The sequence below is a fragment of the Epinephelus fuscoguttatus genome, linkage group LG16 (genome assembly GCF_011397635.1).
Source record: "Epinephelus fuscoguttatus linkage group LG16, E.fuscoguttatus.final_Chr_v1".
Lineage (NCBI taxonomy): Eukaryota > Metazoa > Chordata > Actinopteri > Perciformes > Serranidae > Epinephelus > Epinephelus fuscoguttatus.
In genome coordinates, this window is record NC_064767.1 from 19,265,531 (window position 1) to 19,284,422 (window position 18,892).

General features: G+C 41.9%; 1 protein-coding gene across 3 annotated transcripts in view; it reads right to left on the reverse strand.

Annotated features, from left to right (window-relative positions):
- The window catches only part of dlg5a (discs, large homolog 5a (Drosophila)), a 48,143-nt gene extending 32,442 nt beyond the window's left edge, over window positions 1-15,701 (reverse strand). For all 3 annotated transcript variants that reach the window (XM_049599784.1, XM_049599785.1, XM_049599783.1), the window contains exons 1-2: window positions 14,960-15,701; window positions 1,564-1,632 (exon numbers count right to left, since the gene is read on the reverse strand). In XM_049599784.1, the coding sequence (XP_049455741.1) occupies window positions 1,564-1,632; window positions 14,960-15,263 (373 nt within the window). In that variant the 5' untranslated portion in view covers window positions 15,264-15,701. The remainder of the gene's footprint in view (window positions 1-1,563; window positions 1,633-14,959) is intronic.
- Between the last annotated feature and the right edge of the window lie 3,191 nt (window positions 15,702-18,892).

Genomic DNA, 18,892 nt, shown 5'->3' on the forward strand with positions numbered 1-18,892 from the left:
ACGTGTAGCTCAGCGTGTGACGTAAACAGTGACGTGCCGCAGCTAGTCAGTCCTTCGGCACTTCTCTCGTAAGTTGGCCCGTCCTTCACTGTCCCCGTCATCTGATGGTTAATGGCCTCTTCACTTGCGAGGACAAGAAGGGCGCACAATACATTGTCTCTCCAGTTGCTCATCTTTACTGTGTCTGTCAGGTTTGCGTTTCCTTCTTGCTACTATGCTGCTCGCTAATTCCTGCTATCAGCTGTTTCATGTTTATCCACCGCCAGTGGCTCGCATGTGTGGCGTCATCAACAGCTCCTCCCACAAGTCTTCAACAGCCTCAGTCTGTTTAAGCTAAAAGGGTTACGCCAATACGACTACGAGGCGGAAAATTGGGCACCTCGGATCAACTCGCCAATCCAGCTCTGTGTGTCTAAACGCTCGCAGCTTGCTGGCAAAATGACCCAACATTCGCAGAAAATCTGGCAGTGTAAAAGGGGCCATTGTTTTTGCATCCAGGCATTGCAGGTTACTATAAAGCTAAGTATAAATGTCAGTAGTACATATGTGGTCTCCTGTGAAGTAGGTTTTATGTGGGAATATGGTTGCAAGAGTGGGTTAGATCAGTGGTTCCCAACTGCCCCAGGGTCCAGATTTCTCCTTAGTCATTAGTTCAAGGTCCACACAGTTCAATATATTCAGCGTCATACTTGCGTTTGGCCGTGTCGTCAAGCTAGTTTGCTGTCTCTGTAAAGTAGCTGTCCGTTAGTTATTTACTCTACAACAGGAAACTGCACTTCAATTGTGCCAGAAATTAACCGTACTTCAAAATAAAGTGTGTTTTGTCCATTCAGAATGGACCAGCGACCCACTTTTGGACCGCGACCCACCAGTTGGGAACCACTGGGTTACATGAATCGAATCGAATTGATAAATAAAAAAAATTCTGCAATTAAGACACCACAAATTGAAATTTAGGACTATTTATGATTGTTCAGGCCCAGTATTTATAAAACTGAACTTAGACATTTTAAGGACCTGTAGAAACCCTGTAATTTGAACAGACATTAAAATAAAAATAATTTCTTTCACTGTGTGTCCTTGACAGTTTCCAAATACACACACTCTGACAAAAAAAACCCCATCCGTCATTAAGGAGTCATTTTCAGCCTTGTTTTCTTCATTGAAAAGAACACCCACAGCAGGAAATCTGAGGATTATGTCCATCTTTGGCTCAACATTTGGCCCTTTTGTAGGTTTATGTAACACAGCTGAGTCATTTGGACCTTTGTCAACACTAGGGAAAGGCAAACATGGCTTCCTTAAGGAAGGAGGAAGACATTAGGGGAGTGTTTTTTTGTCCCAATGTGGGATTTAAAGGAAATATAAACTTCCTAAACTCTGTCCCTGAGCAGACAATCAGGAAGTGTGCTAATGTCAGCGCAAACAGCATCTCACAAGTCATAATGCAGCCATGCAGATTTTTCCTCTGCGCCGTGAGCGTGTGTTTGGAGATAGTGTAGAAGCTGTCTGACCTGGCATGACACACACAGCATAACAGGCATCATGGGTCCTTATACATACCGACACTACTGAGGGAGCTGCTGCTTTCTGAGTCAGAGGGCATAGTGGAGAGAACGCTGTACGTGGAACCTGCCAAGACACAAAAGGCCAAGAGATACATTTAGATATGCAGCACTGATAGATTGATTAACCAATTAAACACCATCCTGGATTAATTGCCTGTATGTGGTAAGGAATTAATATTACACCGCCAGCTTCATATTCCCTGCACAGCTGTATGATAGATTTGGTGCAGCGGTTTATACTTGGAATAATAACTTCAACGCTCCTTCTTAGGGGCTCTATATTATCACTCCAGACTGCCGTCGTCATTAAACCTCCTTTCCCTCGCTGTGCACTCTGCCTTGCTTTGATGTATAGTCCCTGTATGTTTCTGCTACACAGGCAGAATGTCACGGCTGAAATGGGATTTTCTCTTTTTATGTCAAGCACATAGAGAGAGAGGGGCAGAGAGAGACAGAGAGAAAATGGTTCTCTTTCTGAATAGCTGTACACACCGTTAAGCTGGGGGATATTTCACACGGGCTACCACAATCCATAGGAGAGGCTATGCAGGTCCCCATTATGCTGCAGAGTCCCTGCTCCAAAGGGCAACAGAAACATGGCCGACAACATGGACAGATTTTTTTTTAAAGGCTTGTGCTTATTGCTGAAGGCATCACCTCCTGTATTGTACAGTAAAACCTCAGTTTGGATCCATATTTTCCAGGAGGAGCAGATGGGTTTTACTTAGATTTCTCACACATCTAAACTTGGTGCACTGCCATAAGACACTGATCACCACAATGTACAGAGAGAGAAAAATGAGGAAAAGACACAAATGAGCTACTGGTACATGGCTTTTAGTGAGTACAAACAATAAATGGTTCAAGTGTGTAGGTTTTATGTATGGGCATTTTTAGAAATTTCCATATTGGAATATTCATTCATTTTCCGTAATCGCTTATCCTGTTGGGAGTCACGGGGGACTGGAGCCTATCCTAGCCAAGATTGGGTGAGAGGCAGGGTACACCCTGGACAGGTCACCAGACTATCACAAAGCTGACACATAGAGACAGACAACCATTCCCACCTACGCCCAATTTAGAGTCACCAATTAACCTGCATGTCTTTGGACTGTGGGAGGAAGCTGGAGTACGTAAGTATATGGTTTGAAATGAAAAGCCAAGCTAAAATGCAGGTGGAGGCTAGGGTAAGCCTACCTTCAGTATTGCACAGACCATAGGCAATAGTTATGATACGCAAGATTAACGTTAAATAGCTTGCACTGCACATTCATTTTGTTTATTTTGTCAGAATACTTACAAACATCACGCTTATATCTGGTCGCCATTTTGTGTGTAACATTAAGTCACGTGACATCTGACTAGAAATGTTGAACGTTATCTGAGCATACCTGTGCAGATAGCAGATATTCACAGATATCCATCCAAAAAATGAGCTTTTATTATAGAACTAGCTTATTTTTTATATAAGATACATATTTTTCTCTTACAAAGCAAACAACAAGCAATTACTCCACAAGTTGTATAAATACTGATGTCCAAATTGAGTAAAAACAGCAAATCTTCATGTTGACGAAACAAGACCCAGAGAAATGTTTTGAATTTATACTTGGAATATCACTAAAAATAATCAATTATAAAAATGTTTGCTGATTAATTTTTTTTTGTAAATGTTTTTATTGATTTTCAATGTTTTTATCCTGCAACAAAGACGCAAAACATGTATATTTGACATCAATTCAACCATTCCTCAACTGACTATAAAGAAAAACTGTTCACTGTGTTTACTGACAACTTAAAATCAGAATCCCTGATTCCATCCATCCATAGGATTGCAGGTTACGAGATACACTCAGGTAAAGGAGGGAAGCTACCAGAACTTCACCAGATAATTGTATTAATCATTCAAATAAATGTAGAGAGAGAGGGGGAAAGAAAGAAAAGAGAGAGAGAGAGAGAGAGAGAGAGAGAGAAAAAAACTCACAAAAAAACCCAAACAAAACAAAAACAAACTTCCGGTGTAGCTAATGGCAGAGTAGGCAACTGTCAGAAGAGCTCTGTTGCGATTCAACATTTATTCAACAGTTGCTATATTTTTACCCATCTAAGACTTCGAGAACCCGCTGCATCCAGTTCAACATGGGCAAAATGACCATAACCAAGGGCAAAAACAAAACGAACAAACAAGATGGCGGTGCTGATGACTGTCCAGCTAACAGTGACGCAGCACAGTCCACCGGTATCTCTAGCTGATACAAAAACTACTCACAAGTATGGAGGAGTGAATCATTGCCAATGGCTGCACAAATCTTATCCAATCATGCTTCTATTGCCAGACACGACCAGTCGATTCAGGATATTGAAACATCAATGAACGACTTCAAGGAGAGAATCATGATTCATTTCTATCTGTCACTGACGAACTGACCAATCATTTTAGGTCCAGAAAAATTCCAGGAAGATATGTACACATTGGCAAATAATGGAGTTTTAAACCAGCATAAAACCAGCACAGTGAGGCACAGATAATACTAATCAAATGTGATAAATGCACGCCAAACACATGGACAAAGTCTTCCTGTGTGCAGGGTTTAAGAGAGCGGGGGAACGGTAGCTGGCTTTGTCAGCAGCAGGCAATAGATTGACGCCAACTGTTCTAGATCTCCATCTCTGTCCTTGCCTCCCCACTGGGTTTAGCTACAACTCTGGCTCCAGCCCTCAATGTGTGACAAGGCCAAGCCTAATTAACTATGAGCTCTGTGCGACTGAGCCACTCCATCTTAGGCCCCGCAGACAGTGGAGAGGAGAGGGGGGCAAGAGGGGAAGGCATGGAGCAGAGGAGGACAGATGAAAGGAGATAGCCTAACTAAGTCGCAAAAGAGATAAGGAGGGAGGGTGTTTGAGAGACAAAGAGGGAGAAAAAAAGAGAGAGAGAGAGCGAGGAGCAGGGCGGAAAGGCTTTTAATCTGTTCTGACATTCCCTGATGCTCAACACTTTTACTCTGCGAAGGGCTCCGAGCACACGGCTTTGATTTCATATTGTTCCATCAGACATGACGAGAACCACTCTGGGGCTGCGCAGCATTAGTCCTGTACAATCAACACGGCTATGCAAAAGGCTCTTGCTCATTTCCATGGCTGCATTGAAAAGCAACAACTGACTCCTTGAACCCAGCGTCTGACTGACAAGCTCTCATAGTGGAAGACACTGAGAGGTATTATGCCATCTGAGCTGAAGGATTAAGTCTTTTTAAAATTCTGTACAGAGTCTGTAAAGCTCTGTGCCAGAGGAAGAAAAAAAGAGCTGTAAAATGCAGCTTCTTGAATGTTGTATTTTGTGGTTTGGAAACCAAAACACTCAAATAAATTAAAAACCCAGTAATCTCCACGGCTGAGGACACTCGCCAATCAGCAGGCAGCTTTAACTCCCACGAACAGGGCAATTCTGGGACAATCCTCGGTATCTCACAATCTGATTTGGCTGCGAGGACGACTACGTGCACCAAAATTCCCACATTTAGATCACTGTCACGGGCTGATTAGTTAACCCCACGAGCGCGCCGACGAATGCAGTATAGATTTGCATGTCGGATACAAGCCAGCTATCTGGTGGTCGATGGGTCAGCGGCATTAGCCTTTTCCAACACGCTTTTAATCATCGATAGCAATTAGCACCAGCCACAGTCAATGAGGCTGGTCATCTGTAAACAGGTTCACGCATCAATAAAGCAGGCATCCATTAGGGTAGCATAGATCTGATGATCTACAGTGGGGGAATCCGCTTGCCAAAACACAGTCAGATAAAACAGATCAAAGCTGAGAAATCGTACCCAACACACACTTTTAAAAGATAGATACATCATGGCAGGTTTTAAAGGAGCTAATAGATATGTATGTATGTGGAGTGAGCATCTACTGGCTTCCCTACACTCTAAGGTGAGAAATATTCCAGTGGAGGACCTGAGGCAACAGCAACAAAGGCCTGTCGCTGTGATCTAAATAGGTCAGGGGAGTACTCGCCCTACCTAAGGGGTTCCACTTCCCCCATGCTCCTCTCCTCCGCTCTCCCCTCTGCCTTCCCTCCCAATCAAGCGATGTGCTCAGCAACCAACAGTTGCTTCAGACAACCAGATTATGTTCTCCAGCACATAAAGCAGGATGACATGCGTTGCCATGGTGAAACCGGATGAGAGGAATAGTAAATTCTGCAGCGTGGTGGAAAAAGAAGAGCATGAGAGTTGGGGAGGCTGGTGGAGGAGAGTCTTATCAAAGAAAGATGCAAAGTCTGGCTCCCACCGTCGGGTGAGACTAAATTATTCATCACTTCCAGAAAATTCTCTTATCTGACGATGAGAGCGTCTCCCAAAACATAAAAAACGTATGATTATCATCCTGATTGGACTCTGCTGCTGCTTCAAACTCCCTTTATCGGGAACGTGTTGACAAGCCTTGAAACTATGGATTCGAAGCAGCCGAGGCGTCTGCTCTGTTCCCAAGAACGCGCAAGACACCATTTTCAGGGCCACTTGGTAAAAGAACAGCATTAGCATTCCAAAAATAATACTGTGTGCTATTCTTTATTAGCCGCTGTCAGCTCTTCTCACTGTCAGCGAGCAGCAGTGATTAAAAAAAAAAAATAAAGGAAAAGAAAAGAAGTCACACACCAAGAGGCGAGTAGCGCCTAAATAGCCTCTGTGGTCTTTCTCCTTTTGTGTCCTCAGCTTCACAGCCATTAAACCACAGAAGCGCAAATAATAGCAACACTAATAATACGCTTGAAAACTACCCACTCATTTTACAGTGTGCTTAAGAGGGGCCGAGCAATGTGTCAGCAATAAGCCAGAGAGCATCTCACAACTCTAAATCCTGGCTGTGGTTCTGCTCACAGTATGGAGGATGTAGTTCCACTTAGTGATGCACACATCCCACCTGCTACCTGCTTAAACTCAGGATGTTCACAGATAGTAAAGAGGAGAGAGTGGAGAGGTGTCAAGGAATGTGGGGGAAAAGGGGAAAGTAATGCTTATAGCGCATTATTGCTGTTATATTATTATATATAACTGGATTAGGGTTGGGCAATATATCGATATTATATAGATATTGTGATAATTGAGTAGATACTGTCTTAGATTTTGGTTATTGTAATATCGAAAGTGTTGTCTTTTCATAGTTTTAAAGGCGGCATTGTAATAAAGTGGACTGTTCTAGCTGTTTTATTATAGAGCTGCAACAACTGTCAACTGTTAAACTAATCAGCAGCTAATTGGAGCCCAGAAAAAAAATTCTCTGCTTTCAGCTTCCTACATGTGAATATTTTCTGGTTTCTTATCGACAGTTCACTCAACTATGAAAATATTAGCTAGTTGCCTTATTCTATTATCTGGCTTTACCCACTTAGTCATTATATCCACATTACTGGTGATTATTATCAAAAATCTAATTGCGTGACCTAAATATTTTGTGAAAGTATCAATAGTCAAACCTACAATATTGTCACACTATCAGTAGAAGTATCAAAAATATCGTGATATTTGATTTTCTCCATATTGCCCAGCCCTAAATTGGATTAACATCTAAGCAGTACTTTAATACTGTAGGTGGTCATGGTGGAGCTGATTTAAACTGCTGTTTCGTAGTAGTGCGAATCATCAGAGGCCCTGTGACACGATATTATCACGATACATAAGTTGTGATAAAATATCATTGCGATTTCAAATATGATGAAATAAAATATGCAGTAAATCGGAATGGTGGAATTAACTCTTATCATGATGGCCTACTGGCAGATGCCGGCATAAAATACAATGCTTTTCAAATGTGCACATCCACTGGTCAAATAAGAAAACTACTTTAAATTTGGTTACATGTAATAGATGTTATTTTTATTTTTATGCAACATTTTCAAACAGAACCGTAAAATTCATCCTGCTTTAACTGGCTTGGAAGATGCCTACTTCGACTGAGTCGCATAATTAAAGGTCTAGTGTGTAAGATTTAGTGCCATCTAGTGGTGAGGTTGCAGAACTGAAACTTCTCCCATGTGCCAAGTGTGTTTGAGAACTACAGTAGCCAACGTAACAACATTTATCTAGAGCCAGTGTTTGATTTTCCCATTCTGGGCTACTGTAGCACAACATGGAGAACTTTGTGGGAGAGGACCCACTCTGTGAGTAGATATAAAGGTAATGAAAACAGAACTGTTCTTATTTTCAGTTGATCATAAACTAATGAAAACATAATTATGAAAATGATATACCATTTCTGCCAATAGATACCCCTATATCCTAAATGCTGGACCTTTATAGCTTCATCTTATCGGCCTGTCATATCAGCAAAAGTGCTTTGTTTGGGCTGATGGCACTATTTTTTTTAAAGCCTTTATCTGCCAATACCGATGATGTGCCGATATTATCACTCATCCCTAATCCTAATCTATAACAATGCATCATATTCTATAAACTGCATTATATTCCATAAACGCAGAGCAGTAGTAGTGGTGCCTGATCCTCACCACAAAATCTATGTGAAGTTTAAATTATGGTTACTGCATCTGAAAATCTGCTGGAAAAAAAAAAAAAAAACCCACAACATAAATTCCCTTGTCCAATCCCCTCCCTGTAATCTGGGACTTCCAGTGAGCCATGTAGTGGGCCAAACTTCTGGGGAGGCAATGACACCACAGTCCAAGATTCTGGGCAACGGGCCAGTGAAGCCTTGCTGCGGGGGTAAAGGATTGATCATCTGATTTAAGGAGTCTACACTGAGCATAAACATGAAGACATCTAACATGATGACTCCATGAGGCAGGATTACTCCACCGCACGCACACCGCCTGACTCACAGCTCCATGTTCATCTAGGCCTATGGTCAAAACCCACGCACCTTTCTCACTCATAGGTCCAAGTCTGCCCTGCGGCATGTCTCAAAATAAGAACTGTCTTACTCTTGATTGAAACGCAAGATGCAGACGCAGACTTATAGTCATTTTGATTTGTGTAACACTCTGGGACATGAGGTGAAAAAGACGTGTGGAAGAAGACCTAAAAAAGGTCCTTCGCCTTGAGCCCAGCGGACCTTTCAGAAGTGCTGAGCAGCGCCAAAGTCCAAAGAAAAAAAAAGCCCCTGAGTGCAATCCAGCCCTGGCCTATTATCAGCATGCCATAATGGTTTCTCTCTGCAAAGAGCCCTACCTCAGCATAAATGAGACATAATTTTGTTTTTGAACAGCTTGCCTGTGCCAAGGGTTGGGTCAAAAACTAAAAGGTGAAAGATGTCTGCAACATGTCCTCCAAATGTTCTGCTACTTAATGTTGCTAGTACAAATACGAGCTAAAACACTGCCCCCCCCCCCTAAAAAAAAAAGTCTGTCTGTGTGGAATAAACCCACTGCTGGAATTTGGGCAATCTTTGTGACATTCCTTTCATGTCTAATCACAGAGGAGGCTGTGTTGATTCAGACAGCATTTTCATAGTGCATTGAGATAATTCAGTGATTAAACTGCTCTATAATTTTTTTAAAAGGTCACCAAGAGAAAGGAGTCTAGTGCGGAAGAATAGTGCACATACTTATTAGTCGGAGCTAACGCTGCAGAGACGACAGATGGGCTTTTTCCTATTGTGTACCGCAATTATGGGGAACAAAATGTGTTTCACTACACTCCCATATAGCCCACCGGATGATGTTAAAGCTTGGTGACACATCTGAATGATTCTGGCTCTTCCATGCTCGTAAATAATTGTATGTTTTTAATGAAGCATGTGCACCATCAGAAAGCTGCCTTTGGCATGAATGTTTTCTTCATATTTCTGACAAGTGAATCACCCAGATGCTCCGAAACAACCCAGCAGACAGGAACCAATCACTGAAAAATCTAGTCTGTCTCATTTGGGCTTTGGCTCCCACTCATGCCAATATCAAAAATATGAGCACTAATTGTCCTTCGGGGCATTATGGTCAAAACACAAGCTATCGTGGCTTATTTGTCACAACATCCAACCCCAAAATAGTCAAGTGACATCTCTTGTTCTTGGTACCAAATGCAACAATCGTCAGCATCACAATTGTGACCTGGCATCAGGTGCCAGAGATTGGAGGACAGACGACCGCAGGTGTAGACAGAGCAGATAAAGAGGTAGAGAATTAAACAGATGGAGAGACAAGGCAAGCAGAGAGTGGTAGAGAAAGCTGGGACACCATGATGGGAGGAGAAGAGAGGAGGGATAAACAAAAAAGACAGCAGAACAAAGCACAATACAGCAGAAAAAACAAGGTCTGGTGGAGGTGGGGGTGGTATGACAAGGAGAAAAGCTGTTTATTTCCATGACTTCATAGCACTGGTAAACATTTAGATGCTGGCATTTCCCCCTACCTTGTGGGGTAATTAGAAAGTGGAGGAACATGTGTAAAATGGTAATGAAGTCCCGTTCCACAGTACAGCCTCCTGGCTGTGGTTCGCATATTCAGCATGTAGATAAACCTGCCATCAGACATTAATGCTTAAGTGGAAAAATATACAACTTCTACACAATAACAATGCTGTGTTAGAGAACAATAGAGTTGCAATGGAACAATAACACCACTGACCTGGTGAGAGTACTGAAGACAATCTGTCATTAGCCTGCGTCACTCTCCAGCCTTGATTAGATGGATTTACTGAGCAACGTTATTGACAAAAAAAAACCTATACCATTAACACTGCTAATTACGACTCAACCAAGGCTGCCCACAACTGATGATTCCATTATCTAGATTCCTTTTTCAGTCATTTTAGATTAGAGCTGCAACGATTCATTGATTAATCGATAAGTGTAGGATTGGAGTTGTTGTTCAGGATCTGAAAATAGAATTTAATGGCTAGATTATTTATGTAGTTTTGAAAAGTCAAGGCGTTAGAGTTTGAGAGTCCAAAGGGGGAGGGTACTGTGGATCTTGTAAGCTGTGTTGCATAGTCTTGCTATTGGTTTGATGGCATCCTTTGTGGTGATGGACTATATGGGGAGACAGTAGGATATTGTCAAGAGAATGATTGCATGTAGGTATGTGTCTGAAACAGCAAGCGTGAGATATGGTCTGATCTTGTTACGTACAGTTTCAGGTTGAGCTTCTTTGTTAGGTTCTGATGTGGTGTCGATAAGTGAGATGTGAGTCAACTTGAAGATATTTGTAGATTTCTGGGATGGTTAATGTGATGGTGGTTAGTTGTGGGTTTATAAAATGTCAAAAAATGGTAAGAAATGTCGATCAGTGTTTCCCAAAGCCCAAGATGACGTCCTCAAATGTCCGGCTTTGTCCATAACCAAACGACATTCAGTTAATTGTCATAGAAGAGTATAAAAACAGAAAATATTCACATTTAAGACACTGGAATCAGAGAATTTTGACTTTTTTTCTTAAAAATGTACTCAATTTTTTTTGATTGATTATTAAATTAGTTGGCGATTAATTGAATTGTTTTAACTCCTCTGTGGCAGCAAATTGAATATTTTTCAGCTGCAGACAAAACAAGACATTCGGGAAAGACTAGATATCATCTCATTTTTTAATATTGTAAAATCATAACTGTTGTCTATTCATAGTTTTACAGCTGGCATTACAAAAAATTGATGTAATTTTGTGAACTTACTGGACTATTACAGCTCTTCTATTATAGAGCTGCACAATTGTCAACTATTAAACAAATCGGCAACTAATTTGATAATCATTTGATCAGTTTGAGCAATTTTTTGATCAAAGAAAGTCAAAATTCTCTGCTGTCAGCTTGTTAAATGTGAATATTTTTGGGGTTTTTTTTCCTCCTCTATGCCAGTAAACTGAAGATCTTTGGGTTGTGGACAAAACAAGACCATTGAGGACGTTATCTTGTGTTTTGGGAAACACTGATTGACATTTTTCACCATTTTCTGACTTAATATAGACCAAACTACTAATCGATTAATTGAGAAAATAATGAGCAGTTTAATTGACTATGAAAATTTTTGCTGCAGCGTCTATTTAAAATTGCTTGTTTTGACTCATCAACAGTCTTAACCAATTATATACAATTAATAGTCATATAAAACTGTACCTTTAATGTTACTGTTAAATGCCTGCTTCACTACACTGTTGGCTTACTTAAATCACGAGATAACTTGGCCCATTTCAACTGCGCCCTGCATTAGTGATTGTACAGAGACACTGTAACGTAATAAAACTCACACGGACAACTCATAAAATGTGATCTACTCTGATGGCATCAATCACACCCAAGCAGAAACATTGCTGAATAGCAGATGAATTGATGGCTTCCTCTACACACGAGAAGGGAATAACATCAGACTAGAGGTCCAAAGAGTGGCAAGGGGAAAGAGAGTGGGGCGATGAGGTGAGTGGCAGTGTGCGTCACTGGGTGACAGACACTGACGCTGACTGAGAGGGAAGAAAGTGAGGCCAGGTTCAGCCCATGGGAGATATTTAAGAGCAGCGGTCGTGACAAGAGCGTCAGGGTCATAACTCACTCTGTCTGTCCACTGTGGTTTATGGAGTGGGACAGAAACTGGTTGACAGAGAGGAGAGGAGAGCACCCCCCCCCCCCCCCCCCGCCTCTCCACCAACACACACACACTGGCCTATGTCCTAGGCTGCTGTACACAGAGCAAGCTGCTGACTGGGCACTTTGGGTCTGCTCAACTTCTCAACAAAAGGCCTGTTGTCTCCCTCTCTCTTGCTCCCTCTTTCTATCACCCTCCTCTGTCTCTCTGGCGTGTCCCTCTGTTTAAGTGTGCAGAGAAACGAAACCACTCAGCGGGGGAAAGAAATATAATGAGTCAGAGAAAAGAGAGGGAAAGTTAAAAGGGATGGACGGTGACTCAGAGAAAGAGACAATAAAGCAACGGGAACGAGAAACCGAGACCATGGGAAAATAAAGCCAAGCAGACAGCAAGAAGAAGAAGACTGTGGACGTTGCATCCTGTCAAGGGGAATTGTGTTGCCCTGCTCTTGGACTGACTTTAAATCACTGTAGCAGGCCCTCGAATCTGAAAAGAGAGAGGGGGATGTGCAGGTACATCTCTTCAACTACTCCACTCCTTCAGGTATATTGTCCATACATCGCAGGGGGGGATGAGTGCTCAATCCCAGGCATGAAATCAGCTTGATTGCAGCCGCTTGGATTTGTGAAATGAATTCAATTCGGTTTTGAGAACACAGAAATGTGCTCTGCAACATCACTTCAGTCATACTCATTATTCTGAGTGAACGATCTGCTCTGCAGTTTAATCAGAGTAAGAGAATTGGTTGAAAAAAACAAAGGAGTGAGCCACAGTCACATGCTGATGCACAAAAACAGGCTAAATAATGAATGATTTCTTTGTATGTTCTCCACAGCAAATGTGTTGCCAGCGAAACACTAATAATTTACAGAGCATGAGCTTCCAACAATCGAGCATCTGTACACTTTTCCTTTGGGGTGAGGATGCTTCTTTGGAGTTTGGATGATTTCATAATGTGTGCGTGTTCGGAGGCTCAGCTGGCAAAGGAGGCGCATCTGAGAACAAGAGCAGGCAGGCAGCATGAGAAGAGGATGAGTTGAGAGCAGGTTGCTATCAGCAAGACTCATCACACACACTCATATTCCCTTTCTTCACACACCCTGCGTTGTTCACACACACACACACACACACACAAACACATCGGGGCTCCGAAGAGTTCATCCCTCTGAGCTGTATCTAACAGCCTCTTCGCCTGGAGGTGCTCAGTGAGTGGCTCGTCTTCGGTCTTTCACAAGTGTGGTTAAAAAGTGGTAATCGCATCAGCCGAATCACTACGCTAAAGATAATAGCACATTAAATAAAAACACACACACAACACTTGAGTCAAAACAGAAGGAGCCAAGAGCGTGGCGGCTAACACTGAGGACTGTGGAGGCATGATAAAGCGTGTCTCGCACAGAGTTTACACCAGAGAGACGAGAGCAGGGCCTAATCCTCTGTTGAATAACCACAGGCTGACTTGCCAGACTCACTACTCACTACTGCTCGCTCTCTCCCAGCACAAGGCAGGTCAACTCCGAGGCCCGCTGGTGCTACAGTCTGTTAAAGGTGTGTGAAGAAAAGCCAAAATCCACATTGTCAAGACCAGCCAGAGTCAAGGGGCTAACAGAGGGACCAATTTTGCAGCTGCTCGCAGGTAAACAAGTGTCAGAGTGTTTCAGAGCATTTCAGGGTTGAGTGTTATTCTGCAGCAGCAACACTCAATACAAGGAAGTAATAAAGCTTAAGGAAGCATTAGCGATCCAGTCAGCAGAGCAGCAAGACACCAGCTCAGCATTACCTGCTATGGTCTGCTTCATAGTAGTATACATGCATCACACTGTGTTTTTAAATAAAGCCTCAGCTGTGTTAAAATGATCTGCATGGTTTCACACAGGGAATATGTCAAAGAGAAGCATTACTCTGCATCTCCTCCCCACTTTCCAGTCTCAAGGCTCATCCTGCATTCAGGCCCTTGGGGCATGATGCTGGTTGTGAGTAAGCCACTGGCTTCAGTCATTCACACAAAGCAAAACAGGCAAAACTAGACAAGGCTTTTACACTTGGTTGCCTTTTGTCTCTGTGCAACAACAACAACCCAAAAAAAAAACGCTGGAGTGGAGGCAGTTTGCTGCGAGGACACGGTGAAAAAAATCAAATGACTTACAGTGACTGAACTAAATTAAAAATGTAGCATTAATGCATCATGGGAGGAAACATAAATCTGGAGTTTGAGCTGTTATTGTTGGGTGGTTTCCTCTACAAATGGACTGACACAAACCATGTTTGTGGTGTGTATGCATGAATGGGCAGCCTGCACGCACACACCCATGAGCAGGTCGATATGGACCAACATGTCAGTGGTACTACGGTTGTCATGGAAACAACAGGCTACCCTAATGTAGCATAACCATATCATGCCACTGATAAACTGGAGTGAGTGTTGATCCTGGTTTTTATTCTATCTACATTTACTATACCTGCTCACACCAACCCTGCACTATGGATGTGTGTGTTGCAGGTGCTGGGGTGAGCCTGTTAGGGCAGAATATAGTCCTGTGCACTCACATCTGCAGGTTAATGTGAATATTTAAAGATGCAAGCTTGTGCATGTGTTTTGCAACAGAGCACACACTCAGTGAGCTCTGAGTACAAATGCCCTTGTAACCTTCACATGCACCTTTATTACCATTTTATACAGATTTTGGTTAATAATAAATCCAAGCTTTGCTGTGCTGTGGTGCAGCTATCCACACGCACGGTCTCCCTGCGCCAGACCACCCAGATAGCACCCACATTGGGGGCTATGCTGTGGCTGCTGCTCTCTGGGTTTTAGCCTCAAAGTGAAAGCCCGTGTGTGAGGGCTTGTGTGCTGCAAGTCTTACCGGTGGAGTGGTCCACAGGTCCCCCTCCGTTGTTGCTGAACAGGGCAGCGTACAGGTCAGGGTATGCCTTCTCCAGGGCCACACACAGGTCGAGGAAATGGTCGCTCTCCTTGTTCATGAGCATCTTCAAAAGGTGGTCTACTTTCTCGGCGCTGGACGAGCAGTTCTGGTCCAGCTCGAACCTGTCCAGCTGGCTCAGGGTACCGGAGACTATCAGCAGCTCGATGACTCGGTCCGCATCTGTTATGGACTCCAGTAAGTTCTGGTGGCACTGGTCGAGCAACTCTTTGTGCTTTGGCTCCATGGCTATCCGCTGTAGTTCCGTAGCTTCCCAGCTAACCCTGGACGGCCAAGTGGATGTAATATCCTCACGGATCAAAAGTACCGAGCGACTACTGAACTCAAGTCACCGCGGCTCGCAGAAGTTAGCCGGAGCCACCGCGGCATTAGGTTGCACGGGAGATCAATTTTTATAGCATATTGAAAAAGGCACAAGAAGCCATATTTGTTGCCCAAGGCTGTTGACTGCACTAAACAGCGATACATTTTCCCATCTTACTCGTGTGTGGCAGTTCAGGTCGTTTTCTGCTTCCTGTCGGAGTCCGCCGGAGCCCAAGACATTCCCGTCTCCGTGTGTATCATCCAAGGCGCCCTTTGACGATTCAACTGCTGGGGAAACTCACGTAACTCCGCCGATGAGCCTCAGTTACACTGTATCTTCCGCCATGTCTGAGCAACTCAGCAGCTGCTGCCCGCTGTCAATCAACGTGCCGTTCAATGACCATATAAGGAGAAAGGGGCGGGGCTTGGAAAGGACACGCCTGTTTCTTCAATGGGCGTACACATCACTCCGTAGTACGTCGAAAATCCCAGGCGGAAAAAATGAGAATGGGCACAATTTGCATGAAAATCTGGAGATGTATTAAAAATATCGACGTAGTGGTAAAGCTGGGTAAACAGTGAACTCACCCGGAGAGTAAAGACACCATTTATAGCCTGTTTACAAACAAACAACGATGGTACTATTCCCTACAGTGCTTGAATGTGACACACATATGAGTATTTTCATTTCTTTTTTATTCATTTTTATACTCATAAAGCCCAGTTTTGACTTCAGTGTATTTATTTTACAGCCAACCTACTTAATAATTTGTGTATTTTACATACAAAACATACTGATATCTGCAGCATAAAGTCCTCTGTCCTCAACTTTATTTATACAGCACCTTTCATACAAACATGCAGCCCAAAGTGCTTCACATGACAAAACTGGAGCGAAACAGAAACAAGACAAACCAACCAAAACAGAACAAACTAACAAAAAGATGATTAAAACTCCACAGAATAAAAAGAGAGTAAATAAATACATACATACAATAGAATAAAATGAACAGGACAGATAAAAGAAGGTAAAAACCAATGGTTAAAACTTAAAAATCAAGACTGTAATGTTACTCCCCAGCCTCTGCTCATTATTCTTGGAATATCTGAGACCTTCAGAAAGCTAAACATGACACATTCCCTCATAACGGCAAAGAAATTATTTCTCATTTTATAGAAGAGCACAACTGTCCCTACCTCTAAGATGTGACTAGAGGATCTAACTAACACACTTTATTTAGAAATGGCCTGAAAGACAAGCTTCAACAATTCAGTAAAACCTAGAAAACCCCCTCATATCATATCTTGCAACTACAAATCTAGCACAACAGTCCAAAGCATAGCACACACTGTACAACTGGGATGACTGAGGAGTGATGGGTCTCTGTGAGTGGAGGGAGGTGGTGTGGGTATTGGAGGGTAGACCTGTGCTTATGGGGATAATGGTCAGCTTGTTATTGTTTTCTTTAAAAAAAAATTGCACTGCATTGTGCACTGCATTGCAATTGCACTGTATTTTTCTTATCTTTGTACCTACTGCAAATTTGACCTCCTGTTGATCTGTGGGTATCATGTACAACTGTAATGTCCAGGAAAATGAGCTTTAAATATAGATGTGGACAATATGTGGAACCCATCTGCTCAATAAAAGATATAAAAACATATAATAAGTTTGTAAAACACAGTGATTAGACAAATTAAATGACCTAAAAGTGTATTAAATAATAAAAAATTACAACAGTACAATGTTAATTACAGATTAATGCAACAACAGTAATTATCCAGTGATATAATATATAATAGCATAATACTCAGGAGCATTTCTCTCTGCATTATGAGTACGTGTACGAGATAAAGGCGACATTTTCAATGCATTTTTTAAGAGATCGTAAACAACTCCCCTTGAAGTACAGTATTATGTTTCTGTGTTATGATATTTGTAAGCAGTACATATGTTATTGCAATTTTTACTTTTATTCTTTATTATTTATATTATCTTATTTTATTTCTATCTCAGGTATTTCCTGCTTTAAAATTATATGTTATTTCTTTTTTCTTCATTGGTGTTTTTTATCTTTAGTGATCCTTGTTTGGAATTTTTACTCTTTTTCTTTTCTTTTAATATTTGTTTGTAAATTGGCGATAAGCACATACATGTCTTTAATTTCAGTGTAAGGTGGGGTCCTTTTACAGGCCCTCGGGTATTTTGTTTTGTTTTATCCCACCTGTGTGTTTCCTTATGTCACTGTATTTTTTCACTTAATTTCATCATGTGAACAAATGAACTAATGCAGGAGGACTTGAGGATGGATGGATGGATAGATAGATAGATAGATCGGTGCATAGATAGATAGATAGATAGATAGATAGATAGATAGATAGATAGATAGAGATTTTTGCACAACACAACACAATACATACAAAAACACAGATACACATATGTATAGAGAAAATAAAAATAAATAAGAATAAAAACATACAGCACAGAAGGTGAAATATGAAATGCAAGCAGAGGGTGAAAATGTAAATAAATACAAATGCAAATAGGGTGAAAAATACCCTAAAAAATTTAAATGCAAATTGTGCAAGGTTAAAATAAGCGGTGACTGAGTGACAGTCCAGCAGCCTGGAGGCAGGTGAGCAGGTGTACTAGTTATGGAGTATTTATACTTGAGTAAAGGATCTTTATACTTCCTCCACCAGTGGTAATCTGTAATCTTTGTATAAATTCCATCAGTGTGATGCAATTCACCATATCTCCACGCTGCATCAGATGAATTTACGCCATAAAAACATATTAAATACTTGATGAACTGAGTCATATTGATCCTTTCATCATCATCTTTTGATTTAACACAGACGCATCAAATCAGCAGCACCCTCACTGACTACATTAAGTATGTTATTTAGTGAAAATGCTAATGCAGAGATAAAAATATAACAATTTTATTCAGTCCTTGCATAATACTGTCATAGCCACAGGCTTACGCTCCATGTGTCTATAGCCAAAGCACTGCAACCAAGTTCTGTGTGTGTGTGTGTGTGTGATGAGATAGAAGAGGGCAGCGAGCCATACGTGCACATATAAACAAAACGTGAAAGTGACAAATGAAATGTGTATTTTCAGTGGGATTTGTGAAATACAATATGATGATGATGGATGCACTCCAGTGTGCGGCTGAATAAAGATTGTTGGCACAGAGGCAAGCGTCTGCAGGCATACCTCTCAAACCGTGACCTTATTCATGCATGCACTGAATCTTATTGTGACATCTACAACTCTCTCTTCTCCCCCCTCTGCCATGCTGGCTCCATAGCTCCACAGCTCGTTCAACCATGTGCTATCCCTTCAGATGAAAAATTAATTACCATTCATTCATATCAAAGGGAAGCAGGTCCCCACTGATGACACAGATTGGACGTCTGTGTCTGTACCCTACTTCTGAGGACACACGTTTGAGTGGAGAAGACAGCCTGATGCTTTTTATCTTGGGGGTATGAATGAGTTTATTATTTAGACAACAGGGGTGGTGTCTCGAGCTGTCTGATAAC